This window comes from Cavia porcellus, unplaced genomic scaffold, assembly GCF_034190915.1.
Source record: "Cavia porcellus strain 051 isolate PalLab524CR breed Dunkin Hartley unplaced genomic scaffold, mCavPor4.1 scaffold_2, whole genome shotgun sequence".
Taxonomy (NCBI): domain Eukaryota; kingdom Metazoa; phylum Chordata; class Mammalia; order Rodentia; family Caviidae; genus Cavia; species Cavia porcellus.
The window spans coordinates 43,205,468-43,226,998 of record NW_026947485.1 but is presented as its reverse complement, the minus strand read 5'-3'; the positions used below and the strand labels follow the sequence as shown (position 1 = coordinate 43,226,998).

The 21,531-nt window shown below is 31.5% G+C and overlaps 1 protein-coding gene across 3 annotated transcripts in view; it reads right to left on the bottom strand.

Moving 5' to 3' along the window:
* Pot1 (protection of telomeres 1) overlaps nucleotides 1-21,531 on the bottom strand; it is an 86,932-nt gene that overhangs the window by 14,390 nt on the left and 51,011 nt on the right. For all 3 annotated transcript variants that reach the window (XM_063241304.1, XM_063241293.1, XM_005006051.4), the window contains 6 exons: nucleotides 20,015-20,170; nucleotides 12,223-12,389; nucleotides 10,963-11,051; nucleotides 7,192-7,248; nucleotides 3,825-3,981; nucleotides 2,913-3,118 (listed from right to left, as the gene is read on the bottom strand). In XM_063241304.1, the coding sequence (XP_063097374.1) occupies nucleotides 2,913-3,118; nucleotides 3,825-3,981; nucleotides 7,192-7,248; nucleotides 10,963-11,051; nucleotides 12,223-12,389; nucleotides 20,015-20,170 (832 nt within the window). The remainder of the gene's footprint in view (nucleotides 1-2,912; nucleotides 3,119-3,824; nucleotides 3,982-7,191; nucleotides 7,249-10,962; nucleotides 11,052-12,222; nucleotides 12,390-20,014; nucleotides 20,171-21,531) is intronic.

Genomic DNA, 21,531 nt, shown 5'->3' with positions numbered 1-21,531 from the left:
GTACTACTCAGAGCAGAAATTTCTGATTTTAACAAAATCTAGTTTATGAATTATTTCTTTGATGGATTATGCCCTGATGCTAAATCTTAAAGCACTGCGATAGCCAAGATCATTCAGATTTTCATGGATACTGTATTACAGGATGTGGGAAACCCTGCAATTGGCCATCATCTTATGTTAAAAAGACAACAGACATCTTAATGTTAAGTTTCTATTTAGTAGTTAAGTTTCTATCTTTCCTCACCCAGCCTGTCACATCTCCCTATGGTAGGCCCCTACAGGGAACATGCTAATGAGCCTAATTTATGGGCCCTTGCACAGGATACTCAAATTACCCTATAGCACGCCCCCCCAGCCCGCCTCATTAAAACTTCCTGCTGTTACTAAATTACCTGCTGACGTGTCAGAACCCAGCCCCTTCCCCAATACACTATATATTTGTAACTTTTTCCTTGAATAAACGAGACTTGATTAGACTCCTGTCTTGTCTCTATTCTTTGTGTCTCTTGTCCCCTCTCATCCCCACTCTCCCTCTAGGGTCTCCATGGACTTATCCGCAGGCCGAGACAATAGGAGTTTCATGTAAATTTTCAATTGATTTTCATTAAGAGTTCTGTAACGTAAGTTGTTACTCTAGATGTACTGATTTAAAATATTTACTGAGAATTAGGTATATAGTATATGCAGATTAAAGTAAATATGTATCCTGCACTTATGGAATTACAATTGAAACAAAATTCTTTTGTTTTATATTTGTTTTATAAAACAAATATAAAACAAAAGAAGTGTGACAGCTGGTAGTTTATAAAATGTGTACTAAGAACACAGAGTAGCAGAATCATTTACATCTGCCTTGTAGGTCAGAAAAGTACTTGTAAACATACATATTTAATGCATATTTGACATGAATTACTAAATAAAGAGAATTACTGAATTTACTTCTGAAGCATTACTACATCTTCTAAGGAAGAGAACAGCAATGGAACAAAAAACAGGCGCAGGTAAATCTACTGGGTTTAGGAAAGTGATAACAAAATGTTGTCTAGAGGGAAGGAAAAGAATGGACAAGACTGCAAGCTTATTTAAGGACAGAACCTGTGCTAAGGAGATTTCCTTTCTCAAACGTGCTACGGACCCCGAAGGACAGCTTGGCTGCTACACAGAATTCTGGTAAAGGAAGTAGAACAGAACAGGCCCCCTAAGGCCTACCTGACATAGTTGTAATTGGTATTGTGAGGAAAGCTCCTGTAGAATCTAAGAGAATCACCATGTATTCCATATTTTAAGGGTATACACAGTCTTATTCTTTCTAGGAGGCACTCTATGTTTTTCTTTTTCCTTTTATATTTATCTCCTAATACAGATTAAAATATTGCTTCGAAAATAAGATACTACCTTTCATCTACCAAGGTGGTTAAGTGTGACAGTTAATTTTATATTTTATGACTGGGCTATTGGGTGTGCTTTCCTTTTTTCTTTTGTACCTGAAATCAAACTCAGGGCCTGAAAATAGTCAAGAAGGTGCTGTGCCACTGAGCTATGTGCTGGGCCCTGGGCCGTGGGGTATCCACATACCTATCTGATAAAACATTATTCTGAGCCCGTCTGTCAGCATTCTTTTGAATGAGACAAAGGAAGAATGAGCAAGGTAGGCTGCCCTCCCTAAAGTTATTGGGTCACATCCAATCAATGGCATATCTATCATAAAAGCCAGTCCTCTGTGTGAGGCAGAATCCCTCCTGCCTGACTGCACCTGATCTGGACATCAGTTCTCTCCGGGTCTCTGGCTAGCCAGTTTTTAGACTAATTATACCACTGAATTGTCAGGGTCGCCAGAGTGCCAAATCAGCCTGCCTATCTCGGGAATTATCAGCTTCTATTATCATGTGATCCAAAAGAATGAAAAGAAATTTCATTCTTTTAAAATTTTAGTAATAAATCTGTTCTACTGGCTCTCTCTTCTTAAAAAAAAAAACTTGATGATCCACTAAGTTTTTAAAAATGCTATAATATGTTGGTAAAGGTAGGGAAATAAGAACTTTTAGAATCTGCTAAAAGTGTGTTTACACTAGAATAATTTTACTCAAATATAATACAGCAACATTTGATGTGATGACTAAATTAACACAGAGTAGTTTCTGACATGCTCATTTAAAGAAAAGGCACATGAAAATGATACCACTGTTTAAGACACCGATCATATGTATTGATATATATATGTGTGTGTGTGTGTGTGTGTGTGTGATTATGTATTCTATGAATAAAAATGTCAGCAATAAAAACAATACAAAAGATAAGCTCATTTATGAAATGAAAGCAAGTATTTGTCTGATACACATTAACATTTTTTTAATTAAGAAAGTTACATAGGAGGAAAAGTTTGAGTAAAAAATATTAAAACTTCAAATTTGTCCTAAGAAAAATGTGTGACATATGTATGTGTGAATATATTAGATGAAAATTAGAAAAAATAGAAACAAAAAAAGAATACATAATCAAATTTCATTCTTTTAAAATTTGTCAAGTAATCTTGTTTGGATAGTCTCTTTCTTGATTTAGATTTCAATATGACTTTCATCCTGGTTCTATGAAACAACAGTGACATCCAGAGGCCAAGACAATAGCAGCTGTACGTAAGCAATCATCACCTCTATTTTTAATAAACATGGACACAACAAGATTATATGCAGAGATCCAAAAATGTGAATAAATGTAAACATTTGAATTTAATGTATAAATTAAAAACATAATTCAGATAAATACGTATGTGTATATATTTGAATATTCACATATTCCACTTTATGAAAATTTTTTATATGCATTAGGTCACCTATAAAAATAAACTATACAGCAATATATTCGAAAAATGTGAAAAACAGAATTCTAAAAAGATGATAACTTAAGTATCTCACCTTCTATCAAAATTAGACATTCATTTGAAAGTGGGAGAATACCATTATGTTTTACAAAATGAATAACTACTTTTCGTCCTCCTTGATCTTCAGTGGTCCAGCACTCTGAATCATATAAGGGTGTATTTTGTAATCTGGTGTCTGGGGTTTTAGTTGCTCCGTCTCTTAAAATTGCATCCAAATTGTTCTCATGTGGAACTTCTTGCCTAAAGTCATTGACATGACATAATACACAATGAATTCCATGTAATATAGAAAATTCCAATTTAGTAAATTATCCAATTTAGAAATATCTGTTATTTTACTTTTTATAAACTAAGGAGATACTTTTGCAAATTCTCTGTAACTAATGAAATTTATCTATTGTAGTTTTTAAGCAGGAAAAAGTATTTCCAACAAGGTTGCTGCATCATTTAATGAGAACACTCAAATACTTAGGATTATTTTCTAAGAAGGCATTTTTGTGACAAGGAAGAAAGTCCCCTCATAAATATTCATACTTCACCATTCCGCATTTGTACTTATTAGATTTACTAACTGAAATTTCAGATCTGAACATACTGTTTTTATTATTATTAAGAATGAATTTATTATTACTAAGATTTATTTATTATTAATTATAATAATAATTTATTATTACTACTACTATTATTAATTTATCATTACTATTATTAATTTATTATTACTATTATTAATTTATTAATTTATTATTACTATAATAATAATAATAATTTATTATTACTAAGATTTACTAAGAATTTAATACTTTTAAAATGTTACCAATCTTCTAAATTATTATACACATGTCACAATTTATTCATTTTTAGGACTTAACACTTTACATATGTAGGTAAATACACAAATACTGTAATATGAAATGAAAACTTCAGTTTTACTTTGAAAAATACTTACAGCGAATGACATTTAGGACAATAAAGTTTAACAGACTGAAAAAGTCTTTTGGGCTTATATGATCTTAGTTTTGCCCGGATTCGGTATTGCTGCGGAGCTTTTTGTTTCAGAACGGCACATAATGGTGTCTTCTTCAAATACTCATGGTCAGTAAGTACTGCAAAGAATTTTTATATTAAATTAGAATAATGTCTACAAGTTTTAAGTATAATCATGACTCATCCCTGTTAACGAAATATATACTACAAATTCTAATTAAGTCCTACTAACTGTTAATTCCACAAAAGCAAAGGTTACATAAGCAAGGCTCACAAATACAAGGTGATGCACACAGTGGGTACCCAACAAATCTACTGAGTACAAGTTGAATAATTTGGGCAAGAAAGAATTAACTGCCTAATTAATGTACAATAAGTATTTTTATATGTGGTGAATAGATATATTTCCTGGCTAACTCAGGGAGTACAGCAAGGTTACTCTCACCAAGTAAACATATGGGTTACTCAAGAAGTATTTTCAAATATTCACTTAGATGCTGATCTCTGAGATATGTCTGTTATGTGCCAGCCTAAATTCTAACCACAATGTGTCCAAAAGAATATAAGAAAATATACTTGCTAACTATTTACCAGCTGACCTATTCTCCCTGATAGTTCAAATGACAGACTTTATTAACTATACATATAATAAACAAACTTTAGAGTGGAATGGGACATTCAGGGTAACCCTAACTGTCATGGTGATGGTACTATAGTATGTGGAGGAAGAAGACTTTTGGGGGAGGAAGCAAAAGAGTTAAAAAGAGGAAACACAGAAGGGGAGAGTGAGAAAGAAGGGGAGGAATTAAACCCCCATCAAAAATACAAGTCAGATAAAAGCACTAAAGGCAACTACTTGGCAAGCAGTTTAGAAGTTTTATTTTGTAGTGGTCACTTATTACTCAGGTTAGTACAAAATCACTGGTAACTTTTAGCTTAAAGTAAGAAACCTACTTTGCTCGTGTAACACTCTTACCATACACAAACTTATGAACCTAAAGTGACCAGGCTGATTCCTTTCTATACCTGGTTTTAATCTAACTACTGAATAAATTTTCCTTTAAGGTAGCAAGTACTCAAGAATTTACAATGCAATTGTAAGAAGAAAATTCTTTTCTTTCCTTTTTTTTTAAATCAAGAGTGCCACATCAGACCCTGTCTGTTTTGTGTAGAATGCAGCACTTGTTTCAACTCAGATTTTAAGATGACCTTTTTACCTCTTATTTTAAAATACTTTCAAACTTACAGAAAAATTGTAAGAATAATAAAAGTAACTCGTACACCTTACCAAGACATGCCAATTGTTAAATTCTGGCACATTTACTCTCAAACCTGGGTGTAGATTTCTCCATACATATCTTTATTATTGAATTACTTAAGAAGCATATTTTCAGACATCGGAGCCCCCTTTTCTTGAGATACTTCACTGTATTTCACAATACAACACATTTCATTGAAATAATTACAATATAATTTTCAATACAAATGTTGATTTAATACTATCATCAGATCAAGAGATATTATTCACATTACAGTTGTCTCAAAATGTTGCTTTTAGCATTTTATTTTTGGATCGGGATCCAACCCTAAACCACAGGTAACATTTACCTTTCATGTCTGTTTGAACTTCATTAACATAGAATGTTTTTTCTTTTTGTTCATATTGTTTGTTTGGTTTTTCTACAACATTGATTTAAGGAGTGTAGGTCATTTATCTTGAACAAACATCAAGCTGGGTGAATGTGTTGTTTCTCCATGTTCAGATTCAAGACATCTATTTTTGGCAAGAGGACTGCAAACATGACCCTGTATGCTTCACAGGACATCACATCAAAAGGCACACATCAGTGCTTCTACTAATGTAGATGGTTAAGGTGGTATCTAACAGCTTTTGTTATTATAAACTCTTTTTCCCCAAGTACTAGGGAGTGAGCTAGGGCCTTCACACAGTTACATCCCTTGCCCTTGTTTTTTTATTTTGAGACAAAGTTACATTAAATTTCTAAGTTTCCCAGGCTAGGCTCAAACTTGCCATCCTCCTGCCTCAGCCTATAGAGTGCTGGGATTCCAAACATGCACCCAAACACCATGATTCTACTTTAAAATGTCTGTTTCCTGCCTTGTAGTTAGTTAGGAGGTACTTGGAAAATGTAAATATCCTATTCTTCATCAAAGACTTAGGATACCAACAGGATAGGCCCCACTGATTCACAACTAAATCAATAATTATGATGATATCAATAGATGATCCATAGATTCACAACCAAATTAAATTAAATACTATCATGGTTGCAAAATGATGATATTGGTCTAATTTCATACACATGGTTACTTTCATACATTAGTTGTCATTCTAATAAGGAAGTTTCCCATTGAACCTAATTAATTTGCTTTTATTTTTAACATGAACTCATATATTCCTATTTTATTCAATAAGTTCTAATCTGTCACTAATATTATTTATTTTGATGCTCAAATGGTCTCAAACTTAATACATTCTATTATTAACTGTGAATTTCCTTACTTTCTGAATGTTACAGATTCATTTTGCAATTCTGCTGTCATAGTCTAAGAATCTGCTATTTCCCCAAGAAATCCTAGGGTGTTATTTGTAAAGCAAGAACTGTGAACCAAGTAGGCTTATTGTTATTAGAGTGGGATTGGGTCTGTGTATTGGCACTGTCATATACAGGTAGGGATATGCACATAGGGGTTTATACTATACATACCTACATATCTGCTCTTACATGTGTATTGATGTGTATGTGTGAATATATAAATATACACATGGGCACATAGTAACTTTAGTTCTAACAGAGGTTTTCATTTACTTTTCTTTCACCTTATACTTACATCTCTTTTGCCAATGTGAAAAACTCACATTGTTACAGTAGTATAATTATTTTAATTAGCTTGTGCTTAAAAATATTTTTCTGAAAAAATGCTTTTAGCTGAAGTAACAATCACTGCTCAGAGTTCTGAGGTGCACACCATTCAATGCATAGTATGAACTGGTTATAAACAATATCATAAGAGTATTTTATATACCCCAACTAAAGATAAGCCCCAAAATACTGTTAAATAGTACAATGCTAATTTTTATAAATCTTAGAGGCACATAACTTGGAGCATGTGTGCAGAACAGACACCTGTATGGGTGTACTTAAGCCAGTACAGGATGAAAGCCAGTGCAGGATGACATAGAGTAATATAAACTAAATGCAGACATATTTTTGCCCTCCTGGGATTAGTTGTTAAGTGTAAAGCACAAACCTTAATAAGTTTATTACTGTACTACGTCTTATCTCAAAAATGATATATGGCCTTACCTGTAGCTGACAGTTGTTGACATCTTTCTACCTCATATAGTGATATTGACCCAGAGCCTAGAGGAAAAAGAAAAAAAAAAAATACACTGTTTTAAAGTCTACCAAAAATTTAACATGGTACTGAGAATGATAAAACACTGAAGAAACCAGATAAAATCTAAATAAACATTGAGATACATGCTATCTTCATGAGTTGGAAGGCCTAACATTGTTAATATGTTCCCCAAAATTAATCTGTTCTGTCATAAAATCATAAGCAAAATAGCATAGGCATTATTACAGAAACCGGCATGTATATTTTATCACATAAGTAAAAATACAAAGAATCTAGAATACTGATAAAAATCTTGAAAAAGAACACCCCAGGAAGACATTACATGACTTACTGTAAAACTACAGTGATCAAAACAATATAGTACTGGTAAAAAGGCTGATTCATAAATCAACAGATTTAAGTAGAGATTCCAGAAATAATCTGGCACTTCATATAGTCTTTTGGTTTCTGAACACAGGCATACAGACAATTCACAAGGAAAACGAACTTCTTTTCAAGTTCTGTAGTTACTGGAAATTAGGTTGAGAAACTGCATAATTTACACTACACTAATCAGTAACAAATGGGAAAACACAGAAAAAAAACATTATTTATATCTACTTGACATTTGAAAAGACACCAAAACAATCTACCTATATCTATGTATCTATCGATCCATCCAGCTTTTATATAGTGCTACAAAACTGGAAATTCTTATCTAAAAGAAAAATATCTTAAAAAAATAGAAAAATTCTACTTTATATTATGTCATGAAACATTAAAAGAAAATAAACTACTGATGTATACAAAAGTACAGATCAATATCAGAAATATAGTCTGTACAAAAGAGAATATATGATTCCATTTATTTGAAATTATGAAACAAGAAAACCTCAAGGGTTCTAGATTACACAAGTTAACGTATTGGCCGAAAGCCATGGAGTGATACATAATATGTAACTTAGTGGTCATTTTACTGCATGTAATTTCACTGTACTTAATTACAGCCATACTATTTAGGAGATGTACTAACATCTTCAACATTTTTGAAATGCAATACAAAGTAATATGGGTTGATGAATGAAAAGAGAAATACAGAGACGGATTTATAAGAAGCTAAACAAAAAGAAAAATCTGAACTGGAGAATCTAGGTGATGCGTATTAGTGTTAAGTGAGCAACTGCTTTTACCTTTTCTGCATGTTTCAACCTTATAATGCTGCAAAAATATACTGTGAATGAACTGAATGCAGAAGAGGAAGCATACTAAGCTTATTAAAAGCAATATAATGACTCAAAGAACAGCGGAATTTTACCTAAGAAAGTAAAAGAGGAAATCAATCATAGCAAAAATTTGCTTTGTAACTTACAAAGTGAAGAATTTAAAACTTAAAAAAAGTGTGTTTTCCATCTGTTTTAGCTTATATTCTATTAAGTATACTAATATATTATTTATATAATTATTTTATGAGATATTATACACACAATGCATGCATCATTAGTTCTTCAGTATCCAGTCACAAATGGTATAAGAGCCCAAAGTAAGAGAACTTGAAAGGAAATCTCAAGCCAAACTAATATGGTACAATTTCAATGAATCTGACTTATTAATAACTATCAACCAATCATGAGGTAGAATCAATATGAAAAGGTAAAGAGTCTAACATAAAATTAGATAAAGGTTTATAGCACATAATTCAAACCAAAAAGAATAAAAATGCTATTAAACATGTAAGATTTTCAAATGTCCAAGTAATACGGAAAATTTGATAAGAAAATACAGTTTAACTGTCAAAAATCTCAAAGTTACACACATTGGTAATCTTGAATTTTACAAGGGTGTCAGTAAAGGTTAATTTACTCTGCTATTCAGAAATAAATTCCTATGGCCTTTTGTTGAAATAATCTGAAAAACACCTATTGAAAGAAAATATATGCCTATACTTGCTACATCAACCCTACTTCTGAGGTTTTTTTAGAAAAATAAAAGCACGGAAATATACAGGTCCAATGATTATTAAAATATTACTCATAAAAGGAACATACTGCTAACAACCTAAATGGTTATTAGTTGGACAATGTCTGAATAATGGTTTGCCTATATTACAAAATATTAAGAAATTTTTTTTTTTTTTTTTAATTTGAGACAGGGTCTTAGTATATAAGTAGTGCAGGCTGGCCTTCAACTCACAATGTAGCTCAGGATGGCCTCTAACTCACGGCAATCTTCTTGCCTCAGCCTCCTGAGTGCTGAGATTACAGGCATGCACCACCATGCCCGGCAAGGAAATATTAAAATCAGGAGTTTGGGCCATATCAATCAGCCTAGAAAGAGGCTTATAATATATTATTAAGGAAAACAACTATTATAATATAATTCCATTTTGTTAAAGAGGAAAAATGTATTTCTATATTTATAGATTATGTCTATAGAAACATGAAGATTTTGAATCACCTTAAACAATTTACCTCACTTCCAAGAATAAGCTGGAGAGTAATATAGGCATAGAGAAAGCTGCTCCATTTGATATAAATTATGACATGGATTATTTTGCAATTTAATGATAAAATAATATTTTTAAAAGGAGAAAACAAATTTTGGAAAACATAATTACAAATTACCATGTCTGGAAATGTCTATTAATTGGACTAAGTTGCTATTCTAGTAGTAATACAAGTCCACATGTTCTATCATCAAGCTATTGTGAAGTGGGAACAGTTTCATGATAGAATGAAGAAATAAATTAAAAATATATATGAAAAGTACCTATATCTGAATTTGACTTGCTTTGTCATCAGTTAGCAGCTAAGTAACCATGGGCAATGAAATGATGCCCATGACTCAAAGTCTGTTTCCTTGCAGTAAAAGGAAGAAAAATAATACATCTTGGGGCTCGGGATTTAACTCAGCGGCATAAGTACCTGCCTTGAAAACAGGTGGTCGTGAGTTCGCTCCTCGGTACCGATTAAAAAAAAAAAAAAAAAACCAGACAAAAAAATAATACATGTTATTGGGACTGTTATTAGAATTAATAGCACATGTAGCCATTTACTGAGTGAGACACATGTTAATTTTTGTGTTTATATTACTGCTATTAGAGAAAAAACCCTAAAAAATAGTTTTTTGGATCACAGAAATGCACAAGTTAAATTGTAAAAAAAAATGAGATTAAAAACATACTTAGATTTAAGGATTCAGAATGTGCAATGAGATTTTAAAATAAGTGTAAAAAGGAAAAAACATTGCAAATTGAGAGTTTTAAAGTTTAGATTTGAATTTCCACTCAAATAAAAATGTATACATGGCACTGTTTGCTAATATCTTTCAATTAGATAGTTTATTAATTCAATAGCTGGGAACTATGTGTCCCTCTCAGCAGTATATGAGTAAATAATACCTGCAATGTTTGAAATATCATGGCACAGACTTTCTCTCTCTTAGAAGCTAATAGAATAGTTATCTAGGATATTAAGAGATTTTTTATGAATATATATGCATTCTATATAATTATAAATGAAGTAAAACTATCATTTTAATTTGAAAATGCAATACATATTTAGAGAGGTACCATGCTCACTTTTGCATAAAATACAGATAAATATTTAAGGCTTTTCTTTACAACATATAGACATAAATTAAAATAGTAAGATTGAAGAAGACATTCAAAAAAGAATTATGCTGAGAAAGACATTTTATTTAGCAGGAACTATACATTCAATTATAGAAACTGTCTTTACTTGAAAGGCTGAGATAGCTGTCCTCCTGGTCTGACTGGCAGGTAACATCTGAATGCTGAGCAGCTGTCAAATCTGCAGCTTCTAAATCTCTAAAAGGGAAAGAAAACAATTTAAAATCATTCAACACTAAGTCAGTACAGTAAGTATCCCCAAATTCAGAAGTTCACTGAAATTGCTGATAAAATTTTCTGTGTATTCTTTAGTATATAATCTATAGTGTTTACCAGATTACATAATAGTTCCAAGGCCCTTATGTTAAAGACTTGAGGTTAAAAGCATACAAGACAATAAAATATTGCAAATAAGAATAAGCTGTGATTTTAATGGGTGAAATTCTGAGTCAGAACAATCTCACAGTAGAAACAAGAAATGAAGTACTCTGTTGCTAAATGTTGCACTGTAAGAAATCAGTAAAAGGAAGCTTCTTTAGTTATTTCATTTCAATTTATGGAAGAGTATTTTATCTGAAGATAATTCAGACACCTCAAGAAAAACAAAGTTAAATATCTAGCAAGTTTTTTTTGTTTTTGTTTTTTGAGACAAGGTCTCACTCTGTAGTTAAGGCTGGCCTTGAATTTGCAGCGATTCCCTTATTCAGTCTCCTGAGTGCTGAGATTATTGATGTGAGCTACCACACCTGTCTCAAGATTTAAGCTATTTAACTTTTAAACACATCTGAAAACTTAAAACATATTGTATAAAAGTTTAATGAAAGTGACATCTTAAAAATATTGCCATTATCTATTTAATCAGAGGCATTTTATAAAATGCTTTTTTTTTTTCATGGTAGGATTAACCATTTTTTGGAATTCAAGGTAGAATTCAAGTTTTCCAAACTTTGGCTAAAATCTAATTACCACTGTGTGTCGGCTATATTTACTGTAACAGTTGATAGAAGACTGGCATGAGTGTGTAAGATTTTAACTGTCGAAAACTGACAAACTTAACAATAGTATGGTTTCATTATGGTTATCTATTACAAAATAATGGTGGGTCAGAGATTTAGTTCATCTGTATAAGTGCCTGTCTGGCAAGCATGAGAGTTTAATCCCCAGTACAAAAACAAAACAAAACAAAACAAAACAAAACAAAACAAACAATCAGAAAAAAACACACAAAAAAAGAACAAACAAGAAAAGGAGAATGGCATAGAAAGCTACTTAGATCAAACAAGAAACTTATTACGGACCTCCAGAACACTATTATCTTGGAAATTAGCTTGGTGAATGCTTTATACAGAAATAGGTTATAAAAGCTTACTTCTTCAGTAGATTCACATCAGAATTACTTTCTGGTAACACTGTGATTCCCCTGCCATAACTGGTACCTCCATGGAGATGAAACTCTAGACTTAATGATGCCTGGATTTCAGAAGACACTGACTGTAGTTTGGTATGAAGGCTGTAGATTCTAAGAAAGCTTCCAATCTGAAAACAGACAATTCATGATTTAGAAAAAAGAAGAAAAGAACAAATTTCTGATATTTGAAATTTACAACCGGGCTGGGGATTTAGCTCAGCGGCATAAGCACCTGCCTTGTAAGCAGGTGGTCGTGAGTTTGATCCCTGGTACTGATAAAAAGTTAAAAAAAAAAAAAAAAAAGAAAGAAATTTACAAGCAATATGGAGCAACGGCCAATTAGGGACACTATCAGAAAAAGATACTAGGATACACCCGTGTGACTGAACAGCAGCTGCAATGATTCTATATCAAAATCAAAACACATGTGTATGTGCACATGCACACACTTATACATACATGCACAGACTGTGAAACACTGTCCAATTTCAGACATATTAAAATGTGCAAATAGCCTTGTCATAGCATAAATTAAATATAGCTGTTGAGAAACCCAATTACTCAAGTGAAATCTAATATTAACTTCTTATAGTTTAAAGTATGGTTAATGAAATATACTCACTAACATACTATAATACAAAGCAAAAAACTTAAATGAATAACTTACCAAAATTATAAATATCTTACAAGTTCATGAAGGAAGCATTAAAAAATTAAAGTACTGAAGCATTTATAGGATGGCACCACACCTGTAATCCCAGCACTGAGAGTGGCTGAGACAGGAAGATCACAAACCCAACTCCTACTTTGACAAACAGCAAGATCATGTCTCCAAATCCAAACATGGAAGAATGACAGTCTCTTTAATAAATGATGTTGGAAAAACTGGCTCTCCATATGCCAAAAACTAAAACTAGACCCATGTCTATCACCATGTACTAAATTAAAATCTAAATGGATCAAAGATCGGAATATTAAAACAGAAACACTAAATCTATTGGAAGACAAATTGGGTGAAAACCGTGAAGAAATAAGGGTAAGTAGAGAATTCATGAACAAGAATCAAACTGCACAGGAAATACTTCCCAGAATCAATAACTGGGATTACATCTTATTAAACAGTTTCTGCATGTCAAAAGAAGTCTCCAGCATAGTGAAAAGAAAACCCACAAACTGGGAAAAAATTTTAGTGAACTGTCCCTCAGACCAAGGACTTCTATCTAAAATATGTAAAGAATTTAAAAAAATCAAACCCTCAAAATTCAAAGATCCAATCCAAAAATGGGATGAATACACAGTTCTCAGATGAAGAAATACAAATGGCAAATAAATACATGAAAAAAATGTTCATCATCATTACTCATTAGAGAAATGCAAATTAAAACCACACTGAGATTCCATCTCACTCTTGAAAGAATGGCCAGGATCAAGAAAACCACCAACAACAAATGCTGGAGAGCCTGTGGGGAAAAGGAACACTCTTCCACTATTGGTGGGAGTGTAGACTGGTGCAACCATTGTGGAGGTCAGTCTAGAGATTTCTCAAAAAGTTGGGATTGGAAGTCCCATTTGTTTCAGCTATTCTACTTCTAGGCATATTCCCAGAACTGAAAAATCATACCACAGTGATAGATGTGCACCCATATTTATAGCAGCACAATTTGTAATAGCCAGATCTTGGAAACAATCTAAGTGTCAATCAACTGAGGAATAGATAAAAAAGTGGTATTTTTATACAATGGAGTACTACTCAGCTATAAAGAATGATCACATTGAGATATTCATAAATAAATGGGAGCAGCTTGAGACCATACTCATAAGTGAAATAAATCAAACTCACATGTATAAATACCGAATAGTTTCCCTAGTGTAAGAAACGGTAAGAATACATAAAAGCATATGGTAATCATGATTCCCCATTATATTGCTTTGAAGTCTTATAATGTTTTCATTCATTAATTGGAATGGTTTTATTCTGGGGTGTTTGATTTTATTGTCTGTGATGGTATGAACAGTTATTTTGAAGAAAACAAGACACTATAATAGCTAGTGCTGACTTAACATCAGCTTGTTTTGAAGTCCCATCAAGCTTTTGTTCTTCTGTCTCCATCAGTTTTATCATGTTATATCTTATTGGATTTTATTATATGTGATAATATAAACAAAAATTTTTATAGACAGGGCCATAATATAGAAACCATTGTTCATTTTCTGTTAGTTGGTTCTAAATACCCTGTAATACTTTCATCCTCTTGAATGGTTTTACACTGTCTTGTTATGTTTGATGCTATCGTATACGAAGGTATACTCAAATATTTTAAGGAAGGAAACACTATAGTTACTAGTGTTATGTCAGGTTATCTTGTGGTGAAACACTATGTTGCTTAAATTGTTCTGTTCTGACCTGTATTGTTATCCTCTTTTATCTTAATCTCCTTTATTTTTTTAAATAAAAAAAAAAGAAATAAAACTAAAAAAAAAAAAAGATTTGGTATTTTTATACAATGAAGTACTACTCAGCTATAAAAATGATCACATTGAGATATTTATAAATAAATGGACACACCCTGAGACCATACTCAGTAAGTGAAATAAATCAAACTCACATGTATAAATACCATATAGTCTCCCTAGTATAAGAAATGGTAAGAGTACATAATAGTTTATGGTAATCATGACTCCTCATTACATTGCTCTGAAGCCTTATAATGTTTACATTCATTGGTTGGGATGGTTTTATCCTGGTTTGTTTGATTTTATTATCTGTGATACCATGAACAGCTATTTTGAAGAAAACAAGACATTATAATAGCCAGTGCTGATTTAATATCATCTTACTTTGAGGTTGTACCATGCTTTTGTTCTTCTGTTTCCATTGGTTCTATCGTATTGTATCTTACTAGGTTTTATTATGTGTGATAGTATAAACAAATTTTCTATGGAAAATGAGATAATACAGTAGCCATTGTTCATTCTCTGTTATTTAGTTCTGAATGCCCTGTAATACTTTCATTTTCTTGAATGGTTTTATACTACTTTGTTATGTTTGATACTGTTGTATATGAAGTTATGCTCAACTATTTCAAAGAAAGAGACATTATGGTAGTTACTGTTAATTAAGGGTTGTCTTGTGAAATACAGTATTGCTTACATTGTTCTGTTCTGATGTCCTCTTTTGTCTTAATCTCTTTAAAATAAAAAAAAAATATGAAAGAATGACCATAAAGAAGGATAAACTTGAGTCATTTGTAGGTAAATAGTATCTACAAGTACCTAAAGACCATAATGTTAATTATAATAAATTGGATACAGAAGCTTAAATATTGCCTGGTTTCTCTTACAGTGAGAAACCTAAATAAAGGAGGAAAATACAAGGCAGAGAAGAGACACAAATGTTTTTGCAAAAGGAAAAGAGACCAAGATATGGAGGGAGGGGGGAGAGAGAAAAGGAGAATGGAATGAAAAAGAATTAAGATGTGTTATGCACATGAACCAACTCCCCAGTGGGATGGAATCAATATATACTGTAAACATGTACTAATAGAAAAATATAAATTGAAAAACAACTAGGCTGGAGCTTTAGCTCAGTGATAGAGGGTCATTCCTAGTACCACAAATTAAAAAAAAAAAAAAAAAAAAGATCACTCTAAATTAAAAAACCAGAATTAGACCAATGTTTTGAATTGAAGTTTTTAGTTTTCTAATACTAGGATGAACCCAGTGGTGCTCTACCACTGAACTACATTTCCTCCACATTGTATTATATTGTATAATATTTTACAGTATTCTATTGTATTATGAGAAAGGATTTTGCCATGAGTGTTCATCTTTTAGTTAATATTCTATAGTTCATCTCAAATGTTTTGCTAAACTGTCTAAAACCTTCCTTAATTATAGAGGATTTGGTATTTTCTTTCATTGAAGATTTCAAATGAGAGATGTAGAATGCTACTCAAATATACTGATATCTATCTAAAGGAAGAAGTAATCTAATGTTTTTATTGTTATAAAGTTTTATGCAGAAGGGGGCTGGGGATTTAGCTCAGCGGCATAAGCACCTGCCTTGCAAGCGGGCGGTCTTGAGTTCGATCTCTGGTACCAATAAAAAGAGAAAAGAAAAAAAAAGTTTTATGCACAAAAGGTCTTAACAAACTGGGATGTTTAATTCATTTGTGCAACAGTACTCCTGACACCTTGATGACTGAGAATAATTTCTCTTTCAATCCTAAAAGTTCAGGGTAGCAGAAGCAAAATCATGTGCAACAGAAAAACAATACAAAAGGGAATACAACAAAAAAGATGAGTAGCAAAGCAACCTTTCACCTCTGCTTATTGTAGAGGAAACACAGAAAAGAAAAAAAAAAGAAAGGAGAGAAGATAAATATTTTTCTGATGGTCTCCAAAGTGACAGACTGGCAGCCAACAAAAAATTTTTCTATTTTTTATCATTTTTGAAGGTTAATTTATTTTCTGGGTCCATATATACATATATATGTGTATATATATGTATATAAAATGCCAGTACAACAGTTTATAAACTCCAAAGAACTTTTAAAAAGGCCTAAACATGTGGAAAAAGAACATATATTCATAGAAAAACAGATTTGATATAATAAACATCACAATTTTAAATTCAGTACAATTTCCATCAAATTTCATACTGTCTTTCATGTAATTTGAAAAACTAATCAAAAAGTGTATATCAAAGAGAATAGCCAAATTAACTCTAAGGACAGGAGGAGTGAGTGCCTTGCACTGTTGAAATGTACATAACGTCCATAGGTATACATAGGAGTACATCCTTGTATGTGCAGAGAGAGCCTTAAGAACAAAAATAACAAAAATGAAGTACGGCAGTGATACAAAGAAGGTTCAATATGTAGACATTTAATTAAAGGTATGTTAAATACATGTGGCAAAACACTTAGAACTGTTTAAATGGTTAGGTAGGTGTTTATTATACTGTCTTCTCTACCGTTACACTAATTTTAAAAAGGTAAAGGCAAGGATAAAATCAATTTGCATGACTAGGAAATAAAGATGATAAATTGTTATAATCAGAAATTCCTTCTGGAGGCAGCATTGCATTTTTTTTAAGCCTGAATATATTATGAACTGTGCTGATGCTCAACTATAAAAAAAAAAAAAAATTGTTGCTTTGTCTTGCCAGTAATGCAACAAAATCCCAAAAATACAAGTGAAGAATGATAATACAAATTATAGTTTAAAATTTTATTAAGATGTTAATTTTAATACAGAAACATTCTCCAAAAAAGGAACAAAAAGGACAGCATGCATGGCCACTAAGAAAGCATTATTCCTATAGAAAAAAATCAAAATATTTCTCTTTCAGTTTAATACTTTCAGTTTCCTGTATGCAACTCAAAATAGCCAAACTATACCTAGTGGATTACTGAAAACCAAAATATTAATTATTACTATGTGCAAAGGTTGATTGAAAAATATACTGAAAAGACATGTTACCAAAAATAATAGTACAAATATCATGGTTTGAAGCAAGGATATGTATTTTGAGAAGGATTTATGATAATGCATGTTGTATTGTAATAAGTTTTATAAAATTTAAACATTCACTATATTTTTAATTACATCATGTGTGTTTCATAATTATTTTGAAAACTTTCAGTATGAGAACAAGGACTTAATATAACTTTAGCTTCTGTTATTTTGTGTCTGCATGTGTGTGAAAAATCTAGGAATGAAATGAAAATAGTACTGAAAAATCAAGATTTAGCAAAGAGTTAAAGGTTAAATAAATTAAATTAGGTTAAAAGGTTTAAATTAGGTTAAAAGTTAAAGGTTAAATAAATAAATTAAAATAAATTGCTGAATAGAAATTGATTGTATGTTTTGTAATTACATTAATTATTCCCTTTATTAAAAGTTTTCCAGTTCTTATGCAACACACATTGACTGGGTCTCAAATATTTTGATATAAGAATATAAATTTGTCTCAAAGTATTGATAAAAAATCATTTGTATCAAAGTCACAGATTTCCTAAAGTAATATCAATGTTAGAGGTGTCAAAAAATGTGACATCCATCTATGTTAACTAACAGTCTAATGTTATATCACAGAAAGTTACACACGCAAGTTATATCTACAAAATTCTTTAGTTTTATATTGTACTACATATAAATAATATGCTAAATTTTTAGAAAAAAACAATGTGTTGCAAATACTTTCTTAATTGTGAATGCTCATAACACCCTCTAGTGGACAGACAATAACAAAAAGGACAACAAAACAAAACAAACAAGCAAAAAAAAAATCCTGGAATTCACAGGACTCTTTCATTCAATCTTTAAGTAGCAGGTATCATTTCATCCTTACTATATGAAAAGCACTCTGCCACATTCTTTTCATGATGGAGGAAAACTGAACGAACAGGGAAACAGACCCATGGAAATCCCATTAGAAAATTTAAAAAGGTCAAAATAGGTAACTCAAGAGTGCAGAACTGTAGTGAGTCTAAGCTATAAATGGGACGTTGTTTGTCTTTTAAAGAATTCCATGTAAAAATAAAACTTTATGATTGGATTTATTATTTTTTCTTTTGAAGTAAACTGATAATGAAAATAGTACTTTCCAGTATTATATTTTGAAAATTTTTCCTTATGTGTCATGTATACACATATATACATGTGCATACATTTACAGAAGACAAAAAAAGTGTAGTTATTATCTTCCTTGGCTCTGGTTTTAGCCTAATTTATTGATTTGAGTTGTTTGAGCTTACATGTCATAAGATGTAGGGTGGAAATATTTTTTTCTTCATGAGCATGTGTTTTATAAAAGAAATGTGGGCTCCAAAATGAAGATTTATACTATTTTTCTTTCAATTATTATTTCTTTTAAGGAGGCCAAAAGATATTTGCAATTCAGAAGATTCTTTCCTTCCAATGAACAAAAGAATCAGCTCTAGAAACTGGCATTGCATAATCATGGTTGGCATCACTCAATACTTGCTGAATCTTGGGACAATTCACTTAACCTCTGAATGCTTCACTTTCTCATTTGTAAAATGGACGAATGACAGGGCTTCTTTGTAAAGTAGTACCTAATAGTTATGATGGTGTGCCTACCAAATGTTATGAACATTTATAGTACCATTATTTACTGAGGTCATTTTCAAATAAAAGATACGACAAATGGCAGAAAAAAATATTCCCTACAATCTTTGTTCCTAATTGAATAGGAACAGCTACACCTAAGTTGTGCACTTTTACCTAAAAATTCTGACCAAATTCTCAAAAACATTAAGAAAATTTCATAAACTATACAGTAACACTCATTTCTCTAATATTATCTTTATGAGAGCCAATTTAACAATTTCTTTAATAGTACAAAGTGATCATATAGTCTATCGAACTAGTTAAAAAACAATTTCACTAGTTGATGTGTCTGTAATTTTGTATCAGTACATCAACATTCCTTTACTGATTTCACAGTAAAACTGCATGAGTATAAAATATTCAGAAAAGATTCAGTTTTAAAAAACTGTCCACTTCATTATATCTTACAACAATCTATTTTGGATACATATTTTATAATTTAATTATTCCAGAAAAAATAAATTTGAAGGAAATTTATAGACTTCAAATATCACCTACAAATATAATCATTAATCACCAAAACTTATTATGACCAGCAACTGCAAAAGTAAAATGTAAAATATTATATACACTTATATATAAAAATAAAGTAGTGAACATTTATGCCACATCTCACCTTCAGGGATTTTGCCACTTGAACATGGTTATCGTAGACTACAATGTCTATTATAAGATTCTGCAGCCGACGGAGGTGATTCAAGTCACCTTCTAGAACCTGATTTTCTATTAAGACTCTCCAAGATGGAAATGGTGTCCTGGTGCCATCCCATACCTGTTACAAAGTAAGAGCAAAGATTATGGATCCTTCTGAAACAAAAGACACTGGGGTAAAAGAATCTTCTCTTAATAGATTAAAAATAACTAAATATATGCTTAAAATATCTGTTAAATATGAATTAAGAGTAATATAGAAATTTAGAAAAATGTAAAGAAAATGGTCACACTCCTATACACCTAGACAAAATATTAACATTTTGTTGACTTCATCTTTTTCTTTTGTTTGCATACAAAATAAATATATTTGAAACACATTATATTCTGCATCTCTCCCTTTAGTTTAATATTGAATTTTTTATCAGGCAATGAGTATTATTCTAAAATATGATTTTCAATATTTTAATAGTTTTATGATATAGAGATATAAATTTATTTGAGCAAACTTTATTAGATGGCTGTTTTAAAATTTTTGCTATTTTAAATAATTCAGGGGTTGGGGATATAAATCAGTGGTAGAGCACTTGGCTAACATGTACAAGGCCCAGGTTTCAATTTCCAAAACTTCAAAACAGCTAGTTAACTCAGGAATTGCCATCTTGTATCTAAATCCATTTCAGTACTCTGCTAAATTTCTTCAACTTTTAGCCTGTGAAAAATGTATTATGACTTTTATAAATTTTCACTTTAAAAAAAGAACATACATGAATACTTTATTTATACTTGATTTTAAGAATAGAAATTCATGAAAATAACAGATGCTGGAAAAGGAAAGGTATGTTAAACTGTTACATAATCCTACACTGAGACGCTGGGAACATAGGCACAGAATAAACATGCACTTGCTTATGGTACAAACCAGCCTTAATTATGCTTGGGGTTTAAGAGATGACATGCTGTTCTATAAAAGGGTATGAGAAAGGACAATGGTGTGAGATAGAAATGTCTCTGCATTTAAGAAAAAGCTTGCATCAACAAGAGCAAATAGCTATTTGAACGAGAAGCACTAGATTTTTATAGAAAAGTTCAGATCAGTGAGAGACCAATGTCAGGTCACAGGGTAAGTATAATCCTGGTAGAGCAAGATGTTTTAATTATGTTATGATCAGTAATGCTTGTCACAAACATTTCTCTCCATTTAGCCTTTATCCTTTGAATACAGCATTTTTTTTTTTTTTTGTCTTTTTTGTTTTTATCGGTACCAGGGATAGAACTCACGACTGCACACTTGCAAGGCAGGCGCTTATGCCGCTGAGCTAAATCCCCAGCCCCAGAATACAGCATTTTTAAGCTTTAACATTTTGGACTTTCCAGAGGGGAGAGGGGACAGAGGGCTACTATACTGCTTTTATGGTCTCATAACTGTCTAGAAATCCTAAACTAATAATGCAAACCATTGATAAAAAATATGACTACTAA